The sequence below is a fragment of the Gallinula chloropus genome (genome assembly GCF_964237585.1).
Source record: "Gallinula chloropus genome assembly, chromosome: 2".
Lineage (NCBI taxonomy): Eukaryota > Metazoa > Chordata > Aves > Gruiformes > Rallidae > Gallinula > Gallinula chloropus.
This window is the reverse complement of record NC_140086.1, coordinates 22,079,075-22,104,088: the sequence shown is the minus strand read 5'-3', so window position 1 is coordinate 22,104,088 and position 25,014 is coordinate 22,079,075. Positions and strand designations below refer to the sequence as shown.

At 36.2% G+C, this 25,014-nt stretch overlaps 1 protein-coding gene across 18 annotated transcripts in view; it reads left to right on the top strand.

Moving 5' to 3' along the window:
* RIMS2 (regulating synaptic membrane exocytosis 2) overlaps positions 1 to 25,014 on the top strand; it is a gene marked incomplete at both ends in the record, with an annotated part of 475,681 nt that overhangs the window by 289,689 nt on the left and 160,978 nt on the right. For all 18 annotated transcript variants that reach the window (XM_084260505.1, XM_084260502.1, XM_084260507.1 and 15 more), the window contains 3 exons: positions 4,967 to 5,035; positions 18,477 to 18,633; positions 22,422 to 22,538. In XM_084260505.1, the coding sequence (XP_084116631.1) occupies positions 4,967 to 5,035; positions 18,477 to 18,633; positions 22,422 to 22,538 (343 nt within the window). The remainder of the gene's footprint in view (positions 1 to 4,966; positions 5,036 to 18,476; positions 18,634 to 22,421; positions 22,539 to 25,014) is intronic.

The window sequence follows — 25,014 nt, the reverse complement described above, 5'->3', positions numbered from 1 at the left end:
ATAGAATAGAATACAATAATACAACATTTCTGTTCAAAGGGACATACAGCGATCATTCAGTCCAACTGCCTGACCACTTGAGGGCTCACCAAAGGTTAAAGCATGTTAGTGCATTGTTCAAATGCCTCTTAAACACTGCCAGGCTTGGGGCACCCAAAGAAGAACCTCTAAAAAAATTCTTCAATGATTTCCATATTATTTTTATTCAGAAGTTGTTAAAGCTTTCCATGGCCACCAACACTGCAGCCACTGAAAAGGTAATGGAAACTAAGTATTTGATTCATAACTGGACTAAACCACCTCAATTTATGCTACAAATTTTTCCTGCCATGTAGATGAAAAATACAGTGGATTGTACCCTAAGAAACTACTATGTTTTAATTTTTTTCCTTCCTTATATAAAATAAAAATGTAAATAATAAAAATGGTAAACTAATTAAAAATTAAATAGAAAGTCCTTTTTAAATGGAAAATGAAAATAATGGGTCAAATAATTCTGAGGTGGTGGGGTTTTTCCCCCAACCCTGCAATGAAAGCTACTGTACAGGCTCTGGCAGTGCTGTTGTGATGGTGGGATGGTAGTTTGTGCAGCAGTGGCAGGGAAGGATTAGGTAGGTGCAGGAGGACAGGAGGATGCCCAGGGTGATCAAGTTCTGATGGGCAGGTTCTACACTGTCCCCAAAGAAAACTTCCTGGAAAACTTTTTAATTGATATTTTAAGGTTATTAAACCAAAACATGCTAAAGTGAATGGGGATATATCTTTTGATTGTGCTGGTGTTGGGGTTATGCTTAAGTAAGGCAATTTTTGTATGGTTTATATTAGCTATTCATACAGCATGGGGTCTTTTTGCCTTCAGCCTGTAACTGCAATAATCATTAATCCTGATGGAAGATACTCAAAAGTCCATATTTACCATCTGTTACCACCCAGTTATCAGACAAAATGGTAATAATGTTCCTAAGAATGTTTCATTAATAAGCTAGTTTCCAGTGCAATAGCAGTGAGACTTAATTAATGTCACTCCTCACATTTAAAATCCATCAAAGAAAAAGTTAAATATATGCAAACCGTTGGCACCAATGCATTTGTTTGATGCAACTGATGTCCTGGGTGTTACATACTTAAAGTTTTACTGAATTTTGAATTTATATTAGAACAGATATAATCTTCTTACTTTTTAAATAAGTATTATATTTTATAACATATTTGTCAAACACTTCAACATATTCGTTAAAATACTAAATAACAGCTTCATTAGCAATATTAATTTGGAATAATTTGTGAGGAGCTTCGCTGTCACATTTCTTAGATAAACTGTGAAATGTTTTCTCTGTTTTATGGTCAGTGGTTAAAATTGCTTAGATACTGAAGTGCTATTTTGAAAAGACATTTTTATCGGGGTTGGGGCACTGAATGTGAAATGCTACTTAAACATGATTATTTTTTAGTTGGTTTAAGTCAGTTAGACTTGGCTTAAGGTAGTCTCTGCTTGAGGAGATAGATGATCTGAGCTTGATATCTTGTCATGGAGAACAAAATATATTTAAGTGATGTCAGCTGTTACGAGACTCTTCTTTGTGGTAGCAAAAGCAAATGGAGAAACCCCTGAAATCAGATTCTTCCCTTGAATCCTTCTCTACTCCCATCCTTAGGCCAGGTCTCAATCCTGGCCCGTTGGCTTTCCCCATAACCTGTCTCTTCCATGCAGATTGGGTGGGAGTGAAGACAGAGATCTGTAGATAGAAAAGGGTCTCCAGATCCTGGAAGCTGATTTGGAGTTGTATTAGGAGATTCTGAAAAAGGTGGATGTATCCCGTGACTACTACAACATGTAATTTAACTGTGCAGCTGAGAAGTCTAGAGCCCAGTGTAACAACAGCTGGCTATTTTCATCCTCAGAGAGGCAAATCATTTCTCCAGAATACAGAATATAATGTTCTAAAAATATGTTAAAGCAGATGTACTTAACTGTAAGTATAAATAAAATAAAATATAAATAAAAAGCAACCTCGGTTGTAATTAATTAGATTCATTCATATGGATGAATTGGATGATGAGCAAATGACATTCAAATCATGGTTGATTCAGCCCTCTTACGTCTTTCATGATACAGACCTTTCCAAGCATCCATGTGATGAATATCAGCAAACTGCTAAGCTGCCCTCATCTTCCCATCCCACAGTCTTATTTCTCTGACAGCACCTGACATCACGTTACTGGCATCTCTGCATAGCAGTCACAGCCCCACTGCCAGATCAGTACCAGTGTTACCAGAGGCTGAAATTGTATTGCTCTGCACTCCTTTTGGGAGCTTCTGCCTTTTAGATCCCAGCTGAATGCCAGCCAAACTAGCGGGGCTATCACAAATACTGTCCTTAATAATGGCCTGGATTTGAATTAGTGCTTAAGGAGAATGGAGACTTTGTCATAGAACCACAGAATATCCTGATGTAACTCCATTTACTATCACCCTCTGGGCATGACCCTTCAGCCAATTGCCCACCCGACGCATTATGACTTTGTCTACTTGTATGCTGGACATTTTGTCCAGCCAGATACTGCGACACACAGTATCGAAAGCCTCACTGAAATCCAAAAAATAACATCAACTGGTCAGCCAGCTGGGTGACCTTGTTGTAAAAGGAAACCAGATTGGATAGACAGGACCTAATCCTTCTTGCTCATTGGCATGTATATCACCACATCAGTAGAAGGCTACACTGAAAATGTCAGCAGGAACAGGACCACAGCCAGAATTGGTGGCCTTTCTTTGGGAAGCAAGAGAGATTATTTTTCATTGGGCCTCTGTGGTACTATAATTAAGAAAAAAATCAGACTGAATAATGTCCTTTTTGTTTTAGAAATACTGATTGTCAGAAAGTCCATTAGGAGGCTGAAAACTTTTCCTTCAGTCCTGCCCTTATCTTCTATTTTTTCCTGAAGTATTGTGATCACTTTCTTGCTGTTTCTTGTTTTCAAGAAAGACTTTATTTCTTCCCATTTCTTGAATTTAAAGACACATTTTGCCATCTCCAGTGTAGCATAACTGTTTCTAATCTTTTTTAATAAATTGGACTAATAATTCTACCATCTCAGAATTGCAGAGCGTAGGAAACCAAAGTGTGGCTTTACTTGTACCAATTTTAATTTCCTATTTGTGAATAAACCCCCCCAACCTTTACTGAAATTAAATAGCAATAATTAACATTGCTCTACTGGAATCACATAATGTAATGGCAGGCTAGATTGTGTTTTCTGAGAATTAACACACATCACACTTAAACCATTTTCTAGTTGAATAATTTTTAACAGAGCATTTCAGCCACGTCTTGATTGCTGCAATCACTTCTGACTTCTCATAAAAGGCACAGAAGAACTAGAAAACATACAAACAAATACAGCAGGAGCAATCAGAAATACAGAATGGTTTGCATATGCAAAGGAACTAAGCAATGATATTTCAGCTCTAAAAAAGAGATTGTTGGGGGAGAATACAGAATGCTGATTCATGTTTCTCAGAATACAAAGCTTGGAGGGCATTGTCTGGAGTAGTATGATGGAAATAAAACAGAGGGAAGTCTGTTTCACACTGTGAGATTAAACTGCAGAATTTAGAGATGCAGCATATTATAGAGGCCAAGAGAAGACTCGGACCAAAAAGGAAATTATATGCGTTTGTGGAGAATGGGTTGAGTGATGACTTACTGTAAGCAGCATGACTTACGAGAGGTCTCAGCTGCCAGGTCCCTTGCCTGCTCAAGGCTACAAGGGTGCAACAAAGACAAGTTTTTCTATACAGGTGTAAGCACACTCTTTCCTCTGCAGAAGGACCTTCCACCCTGCGTAGAGAGCTGTTAGAGAGGCTGACAGGCGGCAGCAGTTCTTATGATTCAAATAATTTCTATGATGTCTTTACATGGAAAACTTTTTATGTAGTTTTGTCAAAAATCCTCTTAGCACTTTACTCCCAGCTTTCTGTTGGGAAAGGAGGGTAGGGATCCTTCTGTGCCAGACAACCAGATAGAACGTTAATGCTGCTTTGTTCTTGGTTTCTTTAATTTTACTCCTATTTTTTAGTGGTTTTTTTGGGGTGTGTGTTTTTCAGCATAAATAATCCTGTGGTAGGAATAAAGGAACATAATTGAAGGGTTGGTGACAATTAGATTAAATCTTCTACCTACTAGTTACCAATTTTTAGATGGCCAGGGAATTAGGACACACCATCTTGCTGAAGAACAGGGATTTTCACATTTAAAGCAAGTAGCTGAATAATTATAACACACATGCCAGTGCTTAATCCTGATTTCAGCAATCAAAAATTGCCGCAGAAGTAAAATTAAGCTAAACAGAAAACCGACACCTATACGTGACCTACATTTTGGTGCTGATTGTGGTTGTGGAAGGTGCTTTTGCCAGCTAAGTTCTAGTAATTAGTAACTTGCTTCCTCTAAAGTATCTCAGAGATTTTGTTTTTCAGGACACACTATACATGTGAAGCTGCCTGTCCTCCTGATAATGGTTACTAATACCCTAAATAAAATATTACACCCATTTAATATTATTGTTATCATTTATTTTTTGTGGTGTTCAGAGATTTTTGGGAGAGGTGGCGCCTTGCATATGAAAACTTGGAAGATAAACGGTGTGACACCAGTTTCTGTATGGAATGAATACAGATAGATGTGAAGTAGATAAAAATATTTTATAAAAGCAATGTTGTGGAGCTGTATTTCAGCATTTCTTTCTGTTACATTAAACATTTATGTGAAAATAGTTGGTACGCTAATATGTTTGCAATATTACAACATCAGTAATTTCCGTTATATGCTTATATTAATGCTGCATTGTCTAGTATGAATTCCTGACATTTATTTATTTGTTATTGGCTGGGGAGTCGTTTAACTTACGGGAAAATTATTGATACATTTCTGATTTTTTGTTGTTTGGTCTTTTTTTTTGGCAGGGTCCAAAAGAATCAGTGACAGCGAAGTCTCTGATTATGACTGTGACGATGGAATTGGTGTTGTTTCAGGTATTACTGTCTAAAATTGCTCTTCTAGATTCAGTAGAAATCTTTCTTAATTATAATTTATTATTATGAATTTTATAATGTTTTGTGATGAAAAGTAAGTGGGAACCTAAGTGTGTACTTCTCCAACCAGCACAAAATAAATTTTATGGATAATGCCTGTTTAACTACAAAAAACTCCCAACAGAGGGGAAAAAAGTGTGAATTTCTTTGTTTCTTTTATAAAGTTATAAAAACAGCGCAAAAGAGGGTTTTATTTTTATTAAATGTTAAGAAGTTTATTTGGAGTGTTTATTTGATTATTTTTTTGACAGACATTTGTGTTTGATGTATCCTTTAAAATGCCATTGTGGAATAACAGCAGTGACACAGGTCTAAAATGTGAACATTTAAGGCAGTATGGGAGCTATTTTAACAGATAATCTGGTTTATTGAGACATGTTGAAATTGGGAGTTTGATGACTCTTTGAGACAAAAGTCATCATGTGACAGAGTGTTTCTCCTCCTCTTTTAAGGGAAAAGATATTACTGCAATCATAGCCAAAACCAGTTAAATCAGAGAATCATATGCATTTGCTGACTACAGCAGAGAATATATTTAGGATGCAGCCATGGCGCCTTTAAACCAGTGCTGATGGTTACTGGTACCTGCACAGACTTGGCTGCACAGCGCAGTGTGTACTCTGTTTCCTTACAGCTCTACTGAGTTAACACACTCAGAGTAGTCTATGTTAGACAGTCTCTGGTTCCCTGGGGTCAGGTCTAGCCTAATCACAGAGTCACAGAACATTAGGACTTGGAAGGGACCTCGAAAGATCTAGTCCAACCCCCCGCCCTGCCAGAGCAGGATCACCTAGACTAAATCACACAGGAAGGCATCCAGGTGGGTTTTCAATGTCTCCAGAGACTCCACAGCCTTTGTGGGCAGCCTGTCCCAGTGCTCTGTCACTCTCACAGGGAAAACGTTTCTCCTTAAGTGTACATATATAGTGATTTTTGTACCTTACTCAGGAAAGTCAGAACAGTATCTGCTGCCTGGTCTATGCAGCAGCTGTAAGACAGTGACCAGCTGGTTGGTCAAAACGTGTGTCGGTCCTGCCACGCAGCCAGCCATCAGCATATGCACAGCTTTTACATGAGGTACATAGTACATACTGCTGGCAGGCTAAGGAAGGGTATACAGGAAACAGGAGACAAGGAAATACCAAAAAAAAGAGGTAAAATAAACAATCCTGTGTATTGCATGATGGGGTGCAGCCAACTATTGATAAATGCAAACATTTGGTGAGCTACCTAATTAGTTGAGTTTGCACAGTCCTGTCATAAAAACTGTTACCAATCTGAGCTTGGATGCATTTCTGTGTTGTCTATGTAGTCATCCCGGTATTTCCAGATATTTCATGGATATCTCGTAGAATATATGTAATTTTTGACCCTGCTATCTTGCTATTCCCTTGCCATAGGTCTCCTGGGAAAATAAGATAACTGATTTTTTTAATAACTAGAATGTAAATGTTATCAAACAGCCCTTTTTAAACTAATGTAATATATAGGCTTTGCACTACTAACAGGACAAGACATTGTTACATTTATTGGCTATTGTCCGTTGTAGGTCTTTTGACTAGAATATCTAGAAAGCAGACATTTTTAAGCACAAGGCATCTTTGTTCATGTTGGAACAACCATCTAACCTTGCATATATTCCACAGTAAAACTTGTTCTAGTGCAAAGGAATGCTTTTTTACCTTTTCTGCATAAACATTCAGATTTTTGTTAACCTATGCTCAAAAGTTTTGCTCTGTTTCCAGAAATTTTACCAGAGGTTGAATGAATGCAGTAGATGCAAGGCGACTAAATTTTCTATCTTCCTTAAATAATTAATTTTCAAACAGTAATAGGCTCAGTTCACAGGTTATTACCTTAATTAGAAAGATATATAGGAAGAATTTGGGGCATTTTTATATTCCCACGCCACTGTTTGTTTTATTATAGTCAGAAGGCAGGAAGAGTATGTAGCCAGAGTGAAGTATTGGAACCAGAGGCAGTGATCCTTAGAAGTCCCTTTTTCCAACATGTTGTACTTTCAGTCTTGGGTTGGTTAGCTTTCTATGTACGCTTAATAGTCACTAAAGCTTTCAGATTGCCTGTCTTCCCAAAGAGAAGGACTTTCATGTTCCTGTTCAGTTAAATTAGAAATGTATCAACCTCACAATAAAGGAATGAAAAGAGGGTACTTGATGGACGTATGTCTGGAGTACCAGTATGGTACCATGTTGAAACTGAGATCTTTATTGTCCTGGAAAAAGATACTGAGTTTTACAGAAGTCTTACTAGGTGCTTGAACATCAGCAGTAATCTTGTGAAACACCTGAATTTACAATTTTAAGATTTCATTTTTTGTTTACTTCATAAAATATTTGAAACATATTAAGCCTTTTAATTTTCCCCAAGTGAAGGCTGCCTTTGAAATAAAGATGGTAGATTTCTTCTTTTCAGACACCTATGATGTCGGATTTTCTAATGCAGTGCATTCAATGACCATCCATCCTCCAGTGCATTTGTAGTATTTTTTTCCTAGCAGTATTATAAATTCTCTTTTGAAAATCCTGTTTAAAGACCTGTTTTTCTTTATCAGTTTTCCATTACTGCATTTTGTATCATTTATGTGAAGACTGTAAAAGTGGTTATTAAAGTCTGCCCTATGTTAGCTAGCCCTTTTGCAGGAAATAGATTAACTCCTCTTTTGACAACATGTAAAATTATGGTTGTTGCTGTTCAGTGAATAAGTCTACTCCCCTTACTTGAGTTTTTGATGTACATTTAGTTCCTGTAGGATCTTTTAGCTTTTGGATTTCTGGTGACAATTCTACACCTTAGTTGCATTTTAATTCAGACTGGCTGTGTGGGTGGGGAACTTTGATGTTCTTTTGGTTTTGAAATATTTATTTATCTATCATCTTTCTTTTTTGTGCTGCTGTCACTGTGTTTGCAAGTCTTTTGATTTATCCTTGTCTTATCATTCACACCCTTCTCTTGTTTAAGGTTCTTCTATTTATTTGCAGACTCATCACAATCTTGGTTTAAATATATGCCTTCTCTGCACAAAGCGCAATACTTCAGCCATTTGTCTCTCTTTGTTTTCTTCTTTCTTACTTACCCCAATTCTTTCATTTGCATTTTCAGGTTTTATTTAACATGACACTTCACTTTGCTCATTTTCCTTCTGCCATATAAATACTGTATCACATAAAGTATGTTTGCTAACATCTGCTGTGTACTCTCATTGAGCCTTTCCATGAAATGAATGCTCATTCAAAGTATTGTACCTGTGAACTAAACTCCAGAAACATTTAAGAAGAGCAGAATTTTCTTTGGTTCCCTTTTAATTTATTTTTATTAATTTTATTCAAAACAGTGGACTAGATGACCTTTAAAGGTCCCTTCCAACCTAAAACATTCTATCAGATTCTATGTTTCTATGAAATGCATGGACCTTTCTTGATTTCATTATGTATTTATTTATAGTTCATTGAAAAGTATGTGCTGTCTGGCTTCATCATGTTCCTGATCATAGTTGAGAGATTCTTTTTCTCCACAACACCATTTCATACAGCTTCTCCTGTATTGGTCCCATGAGGATAATTGAGCTTCTCTTCGGATAAGTTGTTGATAGATAGAAATCTAACAACAGAAAAGCTTCTTACTGTACATCTGTAAGCAAGAGTGTGTTAGAATGTATTTGCTGAAACAAAGCGAACTTTATAAGCCAGCACTTAATTTATGTCTATTTTCCATACTATTATTTTCCTTAATTTTTACAAAAAGTTCAGTCATCTCTTGGAAACGTTATTCATAAAAGCTATAACTTCTGGTGGCAAGCATCTTCTCATGCCAAGACAAACTTAATAAATTTCAGTCTTTTTAATAAAACTGTTGTTTCTGTTGAAAGGAAAGGCTTTTAAGAAAATCATGATAAACCAACTGAAAAACTTTAATGCCTTATTTCCTGGCTATGTGCACATTCTGTCAGCTATTGTCAGAAAGGATTACAATATATTATCTCTTTAAAGAAGTCTGCAAAAGTGATTTTTAACAAGATTTTTAAAATAGCTCTCTGTTTATAATTTACATTAATTTCATCTTGGGACCAAAGATGCTAGAGCAGAATCTCTATTCTATCTCATCTCTGCTGGCACAGATGCAGAATGGTAGAAGGAGAGGCACTAGCACTTCTGGTTTTGCCTTTTAGATTCCTTGTACATAGACTTCAAACCATTTAAAGCATTCATTTTGCTGTCCTGAACAATAACATTTGGTCCTCATAAAGTTGTCTGTTACCAACAATTCTGTTTAGGAGAACATCACATCTTTATGTGCCCCTTCGAATGCCCTTGTGTCCTTATAGTAAAAGCAATACAGTATTTTTATATTGATTTTAGAAAAAAATTGAGAGCACTTTACAAAACACTATTTAAATTATCATAATACTAAATACAGTGCAATTAACAGCAGAGTGGTTTGTTGGTTTTTTTTCATTATACTGACCAAAGTTGAATGGGAATTACAGTTAATGGAGGTTAATGAATATGACTATCATTACTGAATAGTTATTTTCCCAGGTACGTCCCCCTAGCGCATATTGAACCTGCTGTAGTGTAGTAAGTACAAGTAACCTACTGACTCTGACTTTATGAACAGAGAGACATGTTTTGTCAAGACCATTTAATCATAAAACGTCTCACAGTTGTAAGATCTAATATTTAAGTGAAATATTAATGCTTAAAATTCAGTTCTACACCAATATCTCTTCTGTACTTCATTATTTTATGAGACATTTGTAATCTGAGCTGTATTTCAATAGAAAAATCCTGGAAGAATGTAAGGCAGTGAATTCTGAATAAACTGCATAGCAAGTCTTTGAAGATAATCATAGAATAATAGAATGGTTTCAGTTGGAAGAGACCTTCAAGATCATTGAATCCAACTGTCTATCCAGCCCTACTAGGTCCAACACTAGATCATGTCACCAAGCACAACATCTACTCATCTTCTAAACATCGCTAGGTGACTCAGCCACCTCCCTGGGCAGCCTGTTCCAATATCTGACAAGTATTTCAGTAAAGAAATGTTTCCTAATATCCAACCTAAACTTCCCCCGATGCAATTTCAGACCGTTTCCCATTGTCCTGTTGCAAGCTACCAGGGAGAAGACACTGACCCCCACCTCACTACAACCACCTTTTAGGTAGCTGTAGAGAGTGATGAGGTCTCCCCTCAGTCTTCTTTTCTCTAGACTAAACAATCCCAGCTCCCTCAGCCGCTCCTCATAAAATTTGTCACCTACACCCTTCATCATCTTTGTAGCCCTTCTCTGGACATGCTCATGCATCTCGATGTCCTTCTTGTAGTGAGGGGCCCAAAACTGAGCCCAGTACTCCAGATGTGGCCTCACCAGTGCTGAGTACAGGGCAAACATCATTCCCCTACTCCCACTGGCCGCACTGTTCCTGGTACAGGCCAGGATGCCATTGGCTTTCTCGGCCACCTGGGCACACTGCCGGCTCATGTTCAGCCGGCTGTTGATCAACACCCCCAGGTCTCTCTCCTTCAGACTGCTCTCCAAGCCTGTAGCTTTGCATGTTGTTGTTCTGACCCAAGTGCAGGACACGGCACTTGGCCTTGTTGAACTTCATGCACTTGGCCTAGGCCCATTGATCCAGCCAGTCCAGGTCCCTCTGTAGAGCCTGGCTACCTTCTAGCAGATCAAAAAAAATAGTTTTATATTTATAAATACAATCACTGTCATTCTACTTTGAAAGCAAAGATGTAATTAAGTTCAGGTTTTATTTCCAGACTATCACTAATTATCAGTAGCATTCTTTTCGTTAAGTTAAGCTAACACCAACTCAGCATGTTAGTTCATGTTCTACAACAGTCCTAATACCTATACAGCACTGAAAACTCATCAAGCTCCTGTTTTTTACTGTGTGGGAACACTCTTTTTAGGTGTTAATGTACTTGCCTCAATTGGAATGGGTCCATACATACCATTAGTGCAGTAGAACTCTTGAGGAAGTGAGTTATTATGGAGCAAGTAACCAGACACCCCTAGTGTAATGTTTTCAGATTTCTTTCACTATATATTGATTCTTCCTATATTTGCAGAATAATACTTTAATGAAAAAAAATCTCCAAACCCATCCATAATGTATCTTCAATTTATAAGTATTAGGGTATTCAATTTATTTGATCAGTCACTGTCAGCACTTCTTCAGAGGACATCCAAATTCTGCATTTAGATGTTTGAATCACTGTAGAAGACGAGCACATTTGTATAAAAGAAATGAACTGTCTCCAAAATGCACGTGTGAAATCTTTGTATGTTAAGCACTTCTGGTGATTTGATTATATAATTGTTTCTAATCAGTGCTTGTTCTAAGCCCAACTATGGCGAGTGTTAAAAATTAAATGTCTGATAAAAAGAAAGCTTGATGCCTCAATCAGGAGCAGATGTTAAAGTAGAGAAAACACTATTTAGCATCAGTGTCTGAAACAAGTCAATTATTTTATGTGTGATGAACAGCAATTGTAATATTGCTTTTCTAGAACAATTTTCATACAAAGCGTTTCTCTGAATCAAGCAGCAAGACATCTAAATTAAAAGCTTCATTAGTACTTTTCAGGTTGGGATTTTTTTTCAGGTTTATTTTAGTGCTGTTGATGTGAACCTCATGCTTGGAGGTTTGTGATTTTCTTTAATTTTGTACCTGAAGGCTGTATAAATTGATAACAGTTCAATAATTTTATTATTTACTGAACACGTACCCTGCTTAGCATAATATTAGCATGGTGCAGCCATACTGGGTGGGTGAATACTTTAAGTCAAATGTAGTAATGTTCTCTTTTAAAGCAGATAAAGTTAAAACTTCAGCTCAGAGGAAGTTGTATTCAGCATGCCTTCTAAAATCCCCTCATTCGATGTGTATCATATTTTTTAATTAAAGCCTCCCATGAAAAGAGGGTGGTAGTGGCATTGTAGGTATCTTTGTCATGTGCCCATCTTTTAAGTGTCTGCAGCTCACAGTTGTTTATCGCTGATTATCTTTATACTGATTATCAGGTTCTGTGTGCTCTGTATGTTGATTTAAGAGGCTTGCCATAGTTATGGAGCCTTTGATTCTATGGTAATGACAATATTTATAGCTGCAAGCAGGTTCCAATGTTTACCCTATTTTTACTGCTACTATAAATAACTAAATAGCAGGTCCTTGGTCAAGTTGTGCTTATGACCTGTTTTTACTTCTTTCCACAAGTACATTCTTTCTTTTACATTCTTTCTCTAACCTGATGTTTAGAACAACGAGTATTTTTAAAACTGGAAATAAAATGAGACCTTTTTCAGTCAAGAATGTCACTGTAATTTTTGGAACGTCACCTGTCTTAAGACACATGGATGTTTCAAGTCCTGGGCATGCTCTAGAGTTAAGTTCTCAAGTTAGGAGTACCAAAGTTACCACTGCATATACCATGGTCAATCAATCATCAATAGCAGCTTTAAAGTCTGTTTGGGGTTTAGAAATCCAGAATTCATTGCTAAGCATATGGTGGTGTATGGATCGGTGCTGGGCTTGTTGTAAAGCCTCTGATGTAAGCTTTGTGTTACTGACATCCTCCTGAAGATCTGTAACCGAGGAGCTGCCCTTTGCATCACTTGTGGCTGAAAAGTAGTCACACATTGCTTGTCTTTCCTCTGAAGCTTGTGAGTCAATGAAAGGCACAAATTTCCTATACACAGAACTATTTTATTTGATAAATAGCGATGGCAACAAAACCCACTGAAAGTCAATGCAAGAGTGAACAAGTGAAAGATGATTGAATCAATCATTTTGGTAGCAGCTGAGTCCTAATATACTTTATCTTGTGAAGTTCATTCTTAAACAATTTCTTAGGTACCTTTTATATTCGTGCCATATCCCACTGTATGTAAGTATTCTTATACTTTCTAAATTTTGGGTTAAAAATCCCCTGCCAGTCTCAAAGTAGAGTCTAGTATGTACCATCTTTTTCATCTGTTTTCAGCTGGAATAAAAAAAAATAGTGCATAGATAGCATAAAGCATGGTGGTTCCCACTGGCTGAGCGCACAACATATGCTGTCTCTGTGATTCAAGCACAGACAACTGTTTCGTTCTGGAACAGTCATGGTCACATGGCAAAAAAGAAAAGATATAAATAACTGTACTTTTCTTTTAACTATGAGATTCTGGTCTATAGGTTGAGAAGGTAAGAAATAAATATTACAGTCATCCTGAAGCCTGAAAATCTGCATTTATTTGTAAAAAAAAAAATAAACCAATGACATTTTAAATTTAAAAACTAATATTAAAAAAAAATCTCAGCTTTTATAACTAAAGGAAGCTTGTTTTTAAATAAAGAGTCAAAAATCACTGATGATTGAACTGGATATACTGTGACCAAGTGCCATCAGATACTGTAACATTGAACTATTTGGTGTGCCAAAGCTGGAGTTAGGCTCCAGTCAAAAATTGACCAAGAGACTTCCTGCATTCTTACCTTTTGGTTCTGAAACTGTTGCAGATGATTCTACATTTTCTCCAAATACATTTCTCAGAACTGGTGTAGTCTGAGTGACTTGTCAGCTAACTCCTACATAAGCTTAGCAGTTTAATTTGATTTCCAGGAAATTAAAACCACTTCTCACCTTATTTCTATACAATTCATTAAAAGTAAAATACTCTAAGATACGTTTTGTCAGGAGAAAACGCAGGGCTTTGAATCCTGAGTGGGTGGAAGCATCCTTCCTGCATCTTTGATTGTGGCAACTAAGTTCAAAACGTGGCATCTTCTGTGAGCTGTATCTGCATGGCTGTGTTAACAGCACATGTTTTTTTGGATCTTTTTTTTCTGAAATACCTGATTTTCCTCATGTATATCTTCCTTTACAGTTTAGATTTTGTTCTGGCTCTAAAGTGTTAGGATAATGATACTCAAGAAACCTAGGAATCTTACTGGAACTATCCCTAAGTTCTTTTCTTTCCACATTAAACACGTATTGTCTGGTATTGCAACTTTATAAAGGGGACATTTTTACAGAAGAAAAATACTACATTCTACAGATGCTCACAGAAAGTTATCGTCTTCTGTGAAAGTCTGATAGGGGTTTTTTCAGTATAATATATGTGTTGTTTTGACTCTTAACTAGTGAAAATATGAAGTGTGAAATAAGGCAGAGAGCTACATTAACTCTACAAAACTGAAGGATGACTTAGGAATTAATTCATCTTAGTTGGTTGCCCTACTGAAACAGCTGCTTTTCAATGTGTGACCTGTTGTCCAAAGAGAAGTTTATGAATGTAGTAGCTTCTGTTTTGAGAGAATAATTATAATTTTCAAAGTGTATTTTCTGGTAACAAAGCATAGAGAATATTAATCTGTTTCTCTGAACACTGCTTAACTTGTCTAGTTTTGTTGGGGCAAAATTACAAAAGTGCTGATAGTTTCTGCCTTTTGAAATTGTTGTAAGGAAGCACTACCAGTGTTACATTACCAGAAAGCTTTACATGTCTGCTTCCAATTTAATGTGAAACCTTTTTTATTTGGATTATACTTGAAAATGTAATTAGCTATTTTGATTTATTGCAACAATACTGTGCAGGTTATAGCTCAAGGAAGCTTTTTGTTTCAAACTGATTAATTTGTTTATCTATACAGATTTAATAAATTTAATTGTATTGATTTAGTAGTTCTAACTTCTAGGAATGTTTTAGATAGAGTAGGGCTTTTTTGTCTTTTATTATGCCCTTCACAGAATCACTAGGTTGGAAAAGACCTTTGAGGTTATAGAGTCCAACCATACCCATCTTCTACTAAACCATATCCCGTCTTTTCATCAGTTCATCTGGCCATCTTTTAAATACATCCAGGGTTGGTGACTCAACCACCTCCCTGGGCAGCCTGTTCCAATGCATGATAACCCTTTTGGTGAAGAATTTTTTCCCTAATGTCTAATCTGAACCTGCCCTGCTTCAACTTGAGTCCATTTCCCCTCATCCCAAGATGCCATTGGCCTTCTTGTCCATCTGGGAACACCACTGACTCATTCAGTCAGCAGTCAACCAATACTCCCAGGTCTTTCTCTGCCAGGCAGCTTTCTAGCCGCTCTAGAAAGCTTCACTATGCTCATTCAGCTATAACACCTAATGATATCCCTCATTCACCTGGTACTTTGGTGTCTCCTGCATGTAGAAATATTGCATAAAAATATTGATTTAAAAGTTAGATTTTTTTTTCTCTGTGGAAAATATGGGCTTGTGGTGTTTTATTTCAGGATATGTTACGATATCATACCATAAAAATTGCTGGTTTTTTCAGTACGTTTCTTTGTACATAATGTCTTTTAATCAGGTAAGTGAAAAACATAACTTCTTGTCTTAGTGATGTACAGAATAAATTAAAATAAGTAAAATATAAAAATGACAGTTAAGGACAGAGAAAATATATTCTAGTCTAACAAGAAACAGTCTGTCTCACTTGTGATCTTAAGTCTCATAATTGCTTACAACTTCTTTGCTTTCTGGGGTAGCAGATGGTGGCCTACAAAGCTCTTCATAGATCTCTTGCATTCTCTTGTTTGCCTGTTTCTTACCTTTAGAATTTTTCTTCTGGTGACAGTTTAAACGGAGTCTTCAAAGAACCTGCAAAATGATCCTCTTCTTTTTGCTGCCTATACATGCTCTGTAGTGCATTTCATGTTCTTTCAACTCAAATAAATGAAAATAAAGATCTCATATGGCCTTTACATGCTTTCACTCAATTATAATTCTGTTTTTATTAATAAGAAGGAGTTCTCTGTGCAATATTTTTGTATTTATTTATTGTATAAACCCAGCAAATATCTCATGGATTTGTTTGTTTAAGAAATTTGTTACTGCTTTGTTGCCTTTTTTACTTGAGCGTTATTGAGCTTTCAGATGTTACTTTAGATCTTTCTATTTTGGTTAAAGATTTGCAGAATTGCAGAGTCTAGTGAGTTCCAGACTGACTGGCAAAAATTTTGTTCAGACATCTTCTATATTTTACTGTCTATATATCAGGATCTTGATTTCTTGCCCCTTTAGTGAACATGCTTTTCAAGGTGTTCTTCACAGAAAAAATTTGGTTGTGTTTCTTTTAAGATGACTTTTTACTGTTTTCTTTTCACTGACCCATTCTGTGTGGGCTTAAGCCTGCCTTGATAACAGCCATGCTCTGGAAATCCTGGGTACTGTGAGTTGGCAAGAAACACTGCCAGTCCCTGTGATGTCAGCTGTCCACATGTCTTGTGCAGCTGATTTGAGAGGTTATATACTTGGTAGTCCAGTGGATGTCTTTGGAAGCATAGCTAATTGCCCACTTTATGGATTCGGATAGCCTTGGTTGCTGAATGTCCTATTGATACCTGTTTTTAGTAAAGTGGCATTTTAAAAAAGCAAGGTTAAGGTTGAATTCAGCTACATCACCTGACATAGACAAAACATCTAAAATATTTATAAGATACATTGGACAAGAAGTGAAAGAGAAGATAAACTATTTACTTGATGAGTTGGCTCTTTCCTTTATTTATCAGCCTTGATCACAGCTCATTCCATTTCTTCCACTAATTTCACCTTTAACTTGTTGTGAGAGGGAAGACCTGTAACTGGCTTAAGCTTGTATTCCCTCTTATCCACCAGGCTCTATGGCCTTTCCTCTTAATTAAAATAAGCATTATTTCTCTCCTTCAGAGCTGAAAATATCTTTGTTATACCAGTATTTTTGTACTTGACTGGTTAGGTAGCAACACTATTTCAAACACAGATAAAACTGCCCCCATCTCTCCTTTGGTGATTTCACACAGACCTGTGTTGTGCTGCTCCTTATATGTCCTACTAGTGTGTATGCTAATAAATGTGCCTTGTACATGGGATTAAAGTCTGTAGGTCAGTACTGGCTCTCACCTGAAACTACACCTAAGGTGACTTGATGCTTTGAAGTGATGAGGGAGCATTTGATCTTCCACATGGTTGTAGTAATGTAATGATGATGTGCTATTTTTTCCCTTTATGTCCACACATAGTCACATACAAAATGGATTACACCTAAACAGAGGAGTAAGGAATTACTCATAAATTATATATCCTTGGTCCTAAGGGTATACAATGAATAGGAATACTTTGTTGGAAGTACCAAACATTCTTGGAACCGTAAAACTGAGTGAATTACTAAGGTTTATCTTAGGTGCCTACTGAACATTTTCCAGGAAGAAAATTGTGAACCATCTGGAGTAGAAGTCCAAATACTCTTGGACTATCAGAAGCTTCTCCTGGGAAAAGAGTTAGTTTTACAAGGCAGTATTTTTCCAGTGCCAGGTGGATGTCTACATATTTGTCACTTGGTTACTGTCTTCAGAACAAAAAGTCAGTTAGATCAGTTGTCATAGCCACCAGGAGCTGTTTGAAGACCTATGTCTACAAAACATTTTCATCAGGTTAAGACTTACAATTCTTGCACATCTTATCATTGTAAAGTAATTTGATCTTCAAAAAAATTGCAAAAACTTCCTTGGAACTGCTATCACAAAGGGTATTGTACCATGGGACAGTGAATTCATCTTTTTCAATTTGAAGCAGACAGTAACTTTAATACATCCATCTTTTAAAACTTTTACTTAAAAGCTTATGTAAAATAGCCATGTGGCAGACTTTTAAGGTATTACAATTGGGAAGGCTTTTTCTTAGACCATTTATGCCTTCTATTCTCCTAATTCAAGATTAGTGCTAGGATGTAAGCAGGTGTCTGAGTGGCCTTAGCTAAAATGAAATCTGTGAATGGATTAATGAGTGAAAGCTGATGTCATTGAGTCATTGTAACTTTCATTGTTCCTGAAATGCAAACCTTTCTTGAACTCAAACTCTGTGTTTAACCCCATAGTGTTTTCCTATCCCAAAATCTTAAACTGAACTGTGAATTAGTTTGTAATTGTGGAGATTTCTTTTTGATGTATATTACAGACAATCATTGTGTTAAATTTTAAATTAGAATATGAAGTAATCGATGTTGTTTGCTATTCAAAGTAAGAAGGTCAGGTTTTATTATTAATGCATTATATTGACCACAAATAAATGGTAAATGTGTAGGGTTTATTATAAATGCCCAGTTTGGTGCATTGCAATTTATTTTTACACTTTTAAAGTGTAATTATGGGAACTATAGCTGTGCTTAAATTAACCATAACAAGATGAATCAGCTTTATGTATATATTTTTTGTTACAAAAAGCAAGAAGACATGATAACATCCTTGATCAAATTCTATCTTTTGTAATGTTTCCAAGTAATACAGATATGGCAGGAAATTAAAAACTGCAATTTCAGATTAATTGAATATTTGCTTTTTTGGTTTCTTTTAGATTATCGACATAATGGGAGAGATCTTCAAAGTTCAACACTCTCAGTGCCAGAACAAGTTATGTCATCTAATCATTGCTCTCGATCAGGGTCCCCTCACCGTGGAGATAGTATAGGACGGACTAGATCGTGGTCTCCCAGTGTGCCTCCCCCCCAAAGGTAAATTTTTATTTAACTATGCAGGTTCTGTGTGAGCTATGCTTCCTGTCTGTAGCAGCTTTCTATCTACTGTTTTTTTCAGACTTTTAAAACATCAAGAACAAATTGGCACAAATATAAATTTATGCTGAAAAAACGTCAACTTCTGATCTTAGAAAACATCTGATAACTATTTATACTGTGAAACAAAGACCAGGACATTTATTTGAAAAGCTAGCTAATTTCCATAATGACTATTAATTGATTGACTTTACTGTTTAAGCCAGAAGTAAGGATTTTCTTGCATTGGTAAGTTTTCATAAAAGGAAATGAAAGCTTTTTTCCAACATTTTTTGTCTCTACATCTGGGTATTTTTCCAGCTGGAATAAAAGAGGAAGTTTTTTTCTTTTCCTATAGTGTTCACAGGTCCCATTTAATACTGAATATCTGGTTCCAGTATTTCTAGACAGGTAAACATGTGTATCCCTTCTACAGACACTCTGATTCTCTTGTGTTCTGCTTTCCTTTCTGTTATCTTTGTTCTTTTTGCTAGCTTAAAGTTCTCTTGACTTCATATTCTCTTACTTACCTGTTTACTTACCATTTCCTCTAAAAGATAGAGACTAAATGATAGCCTTTGGCATTAGTGAGGTATTAGAATCCCAAATTATCCCATATCATCCCAGACAGCTAACAGGCAGAAACTGTAAGTTTCTACTTGAAATCTAAAGCCATATGTAAATACAGCCTGACTTTAAATGAGACAAATAGTAGACACAGAGGGACCTATTCTAATTTCTACTGTACTGATTTCAGTCTGCATAATTGCCTTTGTTAAATTTCCAGGCCATATGTGTCTTGGATATAGACGTGTGTGTGAACAAAAGCTCTTTGTGTGTCATGTGTCTTGGGGTGTGTGTGTGTGTGTATGTGTTTGTGTGTCTGTGTGTGCATGCGTGCAATTTGGGCAGAACTTTTACCCAAACTAGTGATTAACACTTGTATAAAATCATTGAAAAACCTTCTTCCATTTTCTTGTAGTTTTCCATTTCTTTATGTATATGAAGTGTTTCTTGCTTCCTGACTTTCCTAAAGCTAAATTTTTAAATACAATTTTGAACTTAGAGAGAAAAATGTTTCTGCTGTTTCCTACAGTGTCACATTGAAATGCATTATTTATGTAATGTTTCCCTGCCCACACATCAAATCATTTCTTTGAGGACTTGTCAAGCCCAGAGAATTTGGTTTCCAGAATTTGAGAGTTAGTAGAAATGCAGCATAATCCTTGGGTTACAGAAATAGCTTTTTTATTCCTAATGAAAATTCAGGTGTACTTGGCAAAGCTATAGGCATTGCTGATACAGTTTTACCATGTTTAGTGGAGTTTGTTATACATGTGATGCTATAGACATTTTAGCTGCAGTATGCATGCTACAGGCCCAGAGATCTTCCACTTACTGATGCTTCTACAGGCAGGAGCTCATTGGCTATAGACATGCAAGTTGCTCTTATATCTTAGAAGCTATTTTGCGGTCCTCGGTCCTTCTACCGGAATTTCTTAAACTCCCACAAAGCAAAATTGCACAGAAGCTGACAAATTATTACTCCTTTTGTAATGTTTTCAGCTAATATATTTAATGCATTATTATTCTGTTAAAGATCAGAATGGATTTTAGACTGTGGCAGGCACTGAACAACATTGTGTTTAGCTTTTTCTAAGAATGTACATTTGAAAAACAAGTTTTAGGTGACTATACAAAGTGGGTAGGCTGAAATGGTGTGGTAAATTTAGTAGGATGCTCATTATTCTCTACCATCACCACCTGCAATTGCACCATTACATCTGTCTGCCTGTTATCTGGCTGCTCCATACATGTTCTGTCAACTGCTAGAAGGTTCCGAAGGAGTGAAGTGATATGTTACGAAAGCAACTTTTCTTATGGAACAAGTTTCATTGGAGAAAGTACGTCGTTTTCTCTTAAACAGTAAATCTGGCTGACAAAGGCAGCAAAGTGAAACAGCTGAAATAGTAGTAACGCTTTGACGTAGAAGAGATACAGTTGTGTAGGATGTTGAAAAGCAGCATGAAGTCAGAATCTGATATGATACAGAAATTTATGGGAGGAATTATTTATTTAGAATGCTAAGCTAATAACACAATCATATTGAAAGTGATTTGAGCAGGCAGATACTACTGAGTTTTCAGGACTAATCAGAGTTTAAGCAGGAGTTTTGATTGTGTGGGCAGACAGCAAAGATCAGATCTTTGGGAAGTTTCACAAAGAAATGACACCTTGAGAAAGCTTAAATATTAAAGTCAGAAGAAGAGATGAGTAAAGTAAGATCGACATAAATATTTTTTATATATCTGAACAAAAAGAGACCCTGGGAAAAGCATCAAGCAGGAACTAGAATTCAGAAAGGAGGAATGAGAGTTGGTTGTGGGAAAAGTATAAAAGGTAGCAAAGAATAGCAGAGGAGCCCTGTCAGCATAGAATTTAATGTACAAATATGTGTGAAAGAGTCCAATGGCAGGGTAAAGGCTATAATGGATTTTCTATCATTTTAGTATAAATAACATGGTTAAAATTTACAGAGAAGAAATTGCAGGACAGTTAGGAGGTGAAAGGTAGAAGATTTATACCCACTTTTGATATGGCAAGAGTAAAGCTTATATCAGGCTTCCATGAAAGCCAGAGTTGAGAAATATTTATGAGAAATGAAGTCAAGTTGAAGGCAAAAGTTTATGTTCTACATCTTCATAGCACTTAGAAGCCAAAATAGGCAACAGCATGGCAACAGCCATGAAGGATACACGTACAGGTTGGGACTAATTAGAGACTGGCAAATAGCAAAGGATAAGGATGACAGGTATGAAAAAGGTCAGACAAAGTGACAGGGAAGGACACAGGAACTAAGTGGTACAAAAGTGAAAAACAAACAAAAAAATAATGCCCACATTAGGAAAAACTGCTGTAAAGGACAGGAGGCAGAAGGATTTATCTGTCTAAATTTGAATCCATGTGGAGGCGAGCATGCAAACTGTTATTTTCAAACCTATACAGAAATACTATGTTTTAATTATCAAATAATTATTAGTTAACTGTTGTCTTTCTATCTTCTTATTCCTGTGGATCCGTTTTATAGAGCAGTCAAAGTGGTTAGTGTGTATTAGTACATTTTAATGCTTAAACTGAGTAAATCAATTGATGGGCAAAGTGATGGTCTCGAGTAGTATGCAACTGCATAATTAACTGCCTAATTAAACAGTTCCGTCTTTTTCAGATTCTATGCTAGTGAGGTTACAGCATAAGCTTTCCAGGGCAAAACAAGCATCTGTTGTTTAGTTCAGATGACAATGTTTTCAGCAGGCTGCACTCTACAGTAACAGCCAGACCTCATTGTGTCTTACTACAGTTTACGTCATTATAGTATAGCCATACTCATGTAGCTTATGTAAAATTCTTTCAGCTAGAAAGGAAATTTTCCTAGAAGGTATTAGTCTGTAACGATTACTGAATTTTTTTCTAAATTGGACTCAATTTAAATGATTAAATAAATAAATAGAAATCCTATATTTCCAGAACAAACAAACATTCAAACTAAAGAAACACCCTTATTCCTAGCATAGACTCAGCACTTTTTTCTGGAGAAGAAAATTTTATCTGAGACTGAAAGTATGCAGAAGACAGGTCAGTTAGCACATCTCATTACCACCACATTTGCTAATGATTGTCTGTACTATCCAGTTGAGGGGATGTGGTCCAGGCGCACCCAGAACTCAGAATCTGATGTCTTTTATCCTTAGTCGGAATGTGGATCAGGGACCACGAGGGACTCGATCTACTCCTGCGCATTACAATACCCTGAACCGAATGGATAGACACCGTGTAATAGATGACCACTACTCCCCGGAGAGAGAGAGGTAAATATCTGACTGGAATTAGAAACAGCTGTAGCCTACACTCAGCAACGTGAATTACTTCAGCATGGTAGCTCACTAAAAATAGCAGCATTACTTACCTAAACCTACAGATGAGCATTTCCCTACTTACTGTCCACTGCTTACATGATATACATTAAAAAATATGCAGTGCACATGAGGCTGACAAAACTGTCACGTTAGTGCATCTTTGCCAAGAGGGAATCTGAAAAATCTATAAGTAATTGGACAATATAAAGGGCAAATAGCTTAGTTGTCCTTTTGTATAGAACTATTTTTGTGTACTATATTAATAAATTATTGAAGTGCTGAATATCTTTAAAAAAAAATCTAACAGTAGATTTGGTCATTTTTGCTGCTGAATAAAGAGGTATAAAACCAGATAATTTCAGCTTGGTATTAATGTACTGCTCCCGTTGGATACAGTGCAATTCACAGGCATAAGAAAAGTATGTTCTAGCACTGTATTTATCTTTTCTCAACTCTATGAACCATTTCCTTGTGGGAAAGAAAAAAAAAATAATTATGGCAATGTGCATTAGAATGAAATCGAGGTCTTTGTGGCTAGAGGCACGTCTTACCATGACTAATCTTTTGCCTAATGGAACTTTCCAAAGAGTGAGCAGAGCTATAACAACCTCTATGAATTTCAACGATGTAAAAAAAGAATGGCAGGCAATAGTTAGCTAGTTAATTTTCCTGAATTAACTGTGGTAGTGCCTTTCTGACATTAACAAAAATATTGATAAGATCTTTCCCAACTCATTGTCTTCAGGATAGAAAATCAAAAGAAAAAGAATTTTTTACCTTTACTTTTAAAAATCTTCCAACTGATTCACCAAATTAAAAACCCAAACCTAATCATCTCATTCCTAAGTGCGTATAGCAAGGAGTAATACAGATATGTTTTGTAATCTTATGGATTGCTATGTGAAGCTAATACTTTTACATGTGATTATTACAGGATATTCCTCAAATGACATCAAAGCACGTAATTGCTGTTCTTAACCAATATACAAAGAATTTAAGAAATTAATGGGGTTTTGCTAGCAATATTGAACATAAAAGGTGAATATGTGTAAAAGGAACATTAATGTGTAGTTCAATTTTAAGGAATTCAAGAGAAAATTCCTCAGAAAAAATAATTGTTCCTAATTAGGTAAGTTAGAACAAAGAGCAACAAAAGAAAAAAAAAAGAACATACCTCTTCAAGAATTTATCATCTAGAATGTTTTCACTACAACCATAACAGATCATAAGTGAACCTCTTCTTTGCATTAAACTGTTTGTTATTTCTATTGAAGTTATAAAAAAGAAGGCTATTTATTTGGCTTAGGAGGCTATTTTTTCTTGTACAGAAGGCAGTAACTTCCTTAAAAGAAAAGAACAGAATGCTTTTGAGCTAATATTGTTTTGATTTTTAGACAAATCATCCTTGAAATGGGATCTCAGCTTCCCCTTAGAGCTTGTGTATGCCTTATGGAATGCTTCAGAGTTTGTTCACTGGGTGAGGTTGCTTGCTGCTTCCTAGATAAATGCATAGCAGTGAAAGGTGGCTTGAAGTAGAGCACTGCAATCTTTCCCCATCACTTCAATCAAATAACCCCTGCTGCACTGGCTTGGCATAGGGGAAGAGAATTGGTTATTTACAGTATGTCAGAAAAACAAATCAGAATGTTCTTGGTGTTGAGACTACTGAATTTTCACAGAACTGTTGTAGATGAATAGGTATTTGCTCTCTAGGTGTGCTCTGAATCTCTGAACACGTTTGTGTATTGTCTGTGTGTCCTTTCCAAACCACACACAGACGTTCTGTATGTACAGGGTGAGCGCTTGCCTGTGTAATCACATTGTTGAATAGTTATGCTTCTTATTGCAAGATACTGTCTCTGAAGCATATTGGTTTTCAGCAACACTCAAGAGAATAGAAAAATACTTTTCTAAAACATTTGTCATGCTTTATATTAATTGTTAGTTTGTCAGGGGTTTTATGGTTGGAAAGATTACTAGACTTCAAATTTTGTTAGTGAATATGTGCAGTACTGTGTGTGTTACATAATGAGAAACAATGGTGTGTACTAAGTCCTTAAAATAACTCTTAATGTTATTAATTCTTAAAACTGATGGAACTGCAAACAGTTTGGAAAAGTGGAAAAACTGAACCTTCATCTAGGTTTAGGATCTGTTTACTTCTCATCCTTGTTTTTTTCCACACTTACCTTTGAAAACAAAATCACACTTTGCTTTCCCACAGCTCTGATGGTTTGTTGTTTCCATGGTCCCTTCACCCCCTAGAACTGTTTGTAAAGAAGGAAATTTGAAAAAGTACCTTCTTGTAGATAAGCTCAGCTGCTAAGTTAAAACGTGACTGAGAATAAAAGCAAGGCAATTCTTTCCTTCCTTCTAAATAATTCATCATACAGCTCTATAAGGTATATAGCACTAAGGGGTTATTTGA